Source organism: Asparagus officinalis, chromosome 2 (genome assembly GCF_001876935.1).
Source record: "Asparagus officinalis chromosome 2, Aspof.V1, whole genome shotgun sequence".
NCBI classification, from domain to species: Eukaryota; Viridiplantae; Streptophyta; class Magnoliopsida; order Asparagales; family Asparagaceae; genus Asparagus; species Asparagus officinalis.
In genome coordinates, this window is record NC_033795.1 from 49,551,773 (window position 1) to 49,557,224 (window position 5,452).

Below are 5,452 nucleotides of genomic sequence, written 5' to 3' on the forward strand. Positions count from 1 at the left end.
TAAATTTATAGAGAAGATATACATGTCATCGTAAATTGCGTCAGTAATATATATCAATCCAAATATACAACTTAGTGAAAAAATAAGAGATTAGTAAGCAAACCAAGCAAACATCCATATAACAATATAAAAAAAATTACATTTTAAAGCTAATATGCATCGTTCTTTTAGAGTAAGCTGCCAAGACAAAAGCATCTCCATTAAGGCTCTTTATAAATGCATCAAAAATTTAAATTACTAATATATAAAACCATTATAATATTCAAAAGAGGTATCATATTAGAAAACCTACTCTAAAATTCATACAATTAAACCTAAGAATAATTTACCAATATATAGACACACTATCACACCTTTAAGGTAATGGTAGCTACCATTTATAATAGAGTTGAGCGATGGTTCTATATTTACAAATGCTCCAACAAGAAAGTAGATAGAGATGTTAGTAATAAGTGTCCAGATGATAAATGTTGTAGAATAGCCGATGATGTAGTACCAAGATTAAGTGATATATCTTCTTCATGAAATAAATATATCAACATTAAATATTAATATTATAATTAAAGCAAATTGACAATGAAAAAAATAATGTATTTAGTTCAGATCCTCATGAAAAATGATACATACAGAGCAAATGTAACATTATGACATAGCAGAAATTCTTATTGGATGCACAACAAAAGAATTCATTGCAGAGAAAAAAGATGTAGTTCCTAACCTTATTTAAGTAATAAATTAAAAGCACAAAAATTTTCATATATATGAATAATATTTATTCTTATTAAAATAGGAAAAAATCAAAGTCCGTATTATCAGAAGTTTGTGTTGAACATAAGAAATACATTCTACTTCTTTATGAATTTAGACGAAAAGACAAAAGATAAATGAGCTTAAAGAAAGATAACATGCTCCAGTCTCATATCATAATCGATGTAGCCGATGAAGACACTACTCTAGAATTACCTAGGAAAAAGATAAAGATGAAAAAGGATTGATCTCGACTCAATAAAAAATAAAATAGAAGCAACAAAAGATAATGTTTTGTGAATTGTTATAGAATATTTTTTTGTAAAATTAGGAATCTTTAGAAGGGATATCATAAACTATTTTTAGTGTTTTCATATGCATATGTGGATGCTTTTATCATATAAAAGTGTACTAGGGTTAGCATTAAACTTTAGTTTATGAATTTTTCATTAACTATTTTCTGTCATTTTAGCCCACTTTAAATCAATCATCTTGACTTGTTGGCTTTATTATTCATCTTCCTTTTATAATGTTACTAGGTTTTATGTACGTGCAATGCACGTGGTCAAATATCATGATTAAGTATATTTGGTTTATTTCCTTACTAAAACTTGTTCCTCGGTTCCACTTTTGATGGTTTTTTGCTTACTTATATCTCTAAACTTTAGCATTGTGATTATTTATTTTTCTTTAATATTCGTTTAAATGAACTACATCCAATTTAACTTTTTATATTGATAATTGAATTGACAGGAAATAAATCCGAAATTAATTTGAATTATCATGTCATTGATACCAACATGAAACCAAGCTTGACCTGAAAAATATAGCATTGTAAAAGTGAAAAGGAAAATGATAGGGGCACACCCCCAACCACAACTCTAACTACACCCCCTTTCTTATTTGCTATAGTGCGCCGGGCCCCACATGAGATTTTAAATTTTTAAAATCCCATGTGGGGCCCGGTGCACTGTAGCAAATGTGAGAGAGTGTGTGGTTGGAGTTATGGTTGAGGGTGAGCCCCTAGTGCCACCCAAGTGAAAAACACTTCAAAAAATAGCGTTCTAAAAGGAAAATGAATAGCTAAAGCTCATAAGACAAGATGATTGGTTAAAAGTGGGCTAAACGACACAAAATATAATATGATGTTTGTTCCTAATCCTTGATAGACTTTAAAAAACTTATAAAATAAAGATTAATACTAAATTTAGTATATTTTTATATAATGAAAACATCCACATAAACATATAAAAGTACTAAAAAGTTTATGAAAATCCCTTCCAAAAATTCCTAATTTACTCCAAAAACCTATTCTATAAAATATTCAGAAAATAGTGTCTTTCATTCCTTCTGTTTTATTTTTTATTGAGACGTTATCAATCCTTCTCCACCTCTATCTTTTTTGATAAAAATAGACTACTTTTAGATGCCAAAGAAGTTAGTAAAACCTTAAAATAAAAGTTAAATTTACATATCTTAATGAAAGAATATCAAACAACTACTCTTTTAAAACCTTAAAATAAAAGTTAAATTTACATATCTTAATGAAAGAATATCAAACAACTACTCTTTTTTTTTGCTATGTTTTGAAATTTTAGTCGCTTTTTCGTGATTTTGAATTTTTAAGGGTGTGTTTTGCAAATTTTGAAACTTTGAGAGTGTTTTTTAAAATTTTTAATTTTAAGTTGAGTGCTTGTAATTTTTATATTTCATATGTTGGTAGTAAGTTTTTTAATGTCAAAATATTTCTTGCAACTCTGAATTTTAAGGGTATTTTTTGTAATTACTAAAACTTTAGATTGTTTGTTGCAAAATTTAAATTTTTAGCGGTCTGTTGATAATTTGAGATTTGATATGTATTGGTTATAAGTTATTAGATTTTAGGGTTTTGTGCGTTTTTTTATTTTCGAAAGAGTTTTTCAGAATTTTTATAACTTTGAGGTTATTTTTTATAAATTTTAGATTTTTAGTGTCTGATAGTAATTCCTTGAATTCGTCTTTGTTGTTCGTAAGTTTTGAAATTTCAAAATTTCATAGTGTTTTTTTTATTATTTGAACTTTTGAGGGTGTTTTTATAGTTTTTAAAATATTGAGGGTTTCATGTTTATTGTTTTAAGTTTTGAAATGTCTGGATATTTTGTGTAATTTTATACTTTTAAGGGGGTGTTTTGTGCAATTTTTGAAACTTTTTAGGGTTTTTTTTACAATCTTCATATATTATAGCTTATTATTTTTTAAATTATTGACCTATAAGTAGTTCACATAGGATTAGGAAGGGATATAATTATGATTATAATAAATTAAATTTAAATAAAATATTCAAATAGTCCAGGGTAATATTGACCATGGAAAGATTTTTCCGAACTCGTATAATTTTGAGATTTGATATGTATTGGTTATAAGTTATTAAATTTTAGGGTTTTCTGTGTTTTTTAATTTTCAAATGAGTTTTCAGAATATTTATAACTTTGAGGTTATTTTTTACAAATATTAGATTTTTAGTGTCTAATAGTAATTCCTTGAATTCGTCTTTGTTGTTCGCAAGTTTTGAATTTTCAGAATTTCATAGTGCTTTGTTATTATTTGAACTTTTGAGGGTGTTTTATAGTTTTTAAAATATTGAGAGTTTCATGTTTGTTGTTTTAATTTTTTAAACGTCTGGATATTTTGTGTAATTTTATACTTTTAAGGATGTTTTGTGTAATTTTTGAAACTTTTTGGGTTTTTTTGCAATCTTTATATATTATAGCTTATTAATCTTTAAATTATTAACCTGTAAGTAGTTCGCATAGGATTAGGATAGGATATAATTATGATTATAATAAATTAAAATTTAAATAAAATATTCAAATAGTCAAGGGTAATATTGACCATAGAAAGGTTTTTCCGAACTCGTACTTTTAAAGGGAGTATGATTTTTTCAAGTTTTTCAATTTTATAACACTGTACTTCCTCAGGTCAAGCTCGGTTTCATGCCGATCCAAATGAAATGAAAAATTAAATTGGTTTTAGATTATATTTATCTCTTAACAATTCAACTATTAACATAAAAATTTAAATTGGATGTAGCATATTCAAATAAACATCAAATAAATAAATAATCAAAGTATAATCGAGGAACAAATTTAGTAAGAAAATAAACCAAAAATACTTAATCAAAGTGGGCAAAAATTATCAAAGAGTAACGGAGGAATAAATTTTAGTAAGAAAATAAACAAAAAATACATAATCATAATATTTAACAACGTGCTTTGCACGTGCATAAAATCTAGTACCATAGTAAAAGATTCTGTCTTGCAAACAGTGAACATGGGTCAACACTGGGTCATCAAAGTGAAAATAATAAAAATAACACTACAGGCACACCCTTAGCCACACTCTCAGCCACACCCCCTCACCTGCTACAGTGCAGGGGGCCCCACCTGAGATTTTTTAAAAAATCTCAGGTGGGGCCCCCTACACTGTAGCAGGTGAGGGGGTGTGGCTGAGAGTGTGGCTAAGGGTGTGCCTGTAGTGCCACTCCAGTAATAAGTCTGCGAGGAGAAGAAAATGTTTGATTAAATATTTTATCTGACCAAGTTGGCGGCCCAACAGCCCATTATCAATTTAAACAACCTCCCGGAACCCTAGTTTCAAGCGCGGCAGTTGACACCCTTTTCAAACCCAACAATACATCAGTCCTCCGGAAAAACCCTAAAAATCCCAAACGAAGGAAAAAAAAAATGGCGAGCTTTCCTCAACCTGGATCGGTTACTATCTGCGAGATCAATCGCGATTTCAGTACAAAAATCTCTCTTATTTTTCATATTCTTCTTGTTTTTTTACTATTATTCTTCAGCAATTAATCAAATTTGCTTACTTTGCCCTCTTTGATGTTGTTTAGTTACAGCGGATAGCCTCTCAGATGATCGAGCGAAGGAATCGTATGCCAAAGTTCTCGTACGATCTTTTCTCTCACAATCAATTTCATTTGGGTTTTTTTTTTTAAATTTGTTGATGATTGAAATGTGAGATGGCGTCGTTTTATTTTAAAAATAGGGATTTGTATTCAGCCCTATTCCGTTCCGATCAGAACAGCTGCTGCCTGATTTGGAGCCGGGAGCTGTGTCTGATCACGAGCAGAATAATGAGGCTGTTTCGAGAAATGGATTCGCTGCGGTGAAAGAGAAGTTGATCGATTCGTTTAAGTGCATGTTCTTTCCCGGGAAAGTAAGCTGGTCTTTTCCCACTGCTTTTGGATTAGCTGCACTGTTTTTCAGTTGTTGTTTATTGATGCTATCACTTTATTTTAACAATTGCTTGTAGAATCGAATTCCTTTGGGTGTACTGTTAATTATTCATTTCAGTTATATTCAATGTTAATTAGATAAACAGTAGTCTTGTCTAATTTGCGGTATGATTTATGCTAGAGGAGACCCTAACCAAATTTATTAATTTGCTGATCAGTGGGTGACGAAATTGAGCATTGATTTTGACTACGCATCAATGTTGAAAATCAATGTTGAAAAGGTATAGTATATGGAAGGCCTGAAAGATTGACCTAAATCAAGCAATCATGTACTTGGAGATGAAGTTGAATCTTGGGATTAGTACATCCAGCAAGAAGTTCTGAACTTTTGTAAACATTGCTGAAAACTTCACATATTTAGGGGATGGTCACAAAGGTGAAGATCTCATAAAAAATGCTTTAGAGGGTGTATGTGTT

General features: G+C 29.6%; 1 protein-coding gene across 4 annotated transcripts in view; it reads left to right on the forward strand.

Moving 5' to 3' along the window:
- Positions 4,356 to 5,452, forward strand: part of LOC109831314 (aladin) — a 19,338-nt gene continuing 18,241 nt past the window's right edge. For 3 of the 4 annotated variants that reach the window (XM_020398645.1, XM_020398646.1, XM_020398644.1), the window contains exons 1-3: positions 4,356 to 4,527; positions 4,631 to 4,686; positions 4,786 to 4,956. In XM_020398645.1, the coding sequence (XP_020254234.1) occupies positions 4,470 to 4,527; positions 4,631 to 4,686; positions 4,786 to 4,956 (285 nt within the window). In that variant the 5' untranslated portion in view covers positions 4,356 to 4,469. The remainder of the gene's footprint in view (positions 4,528 to 4,630; positions 4,687 to 4,785; positions 4,957 to 5,452) is intronic. The other variant, XM_020398648.1, reaches the window with a different exon arrangement.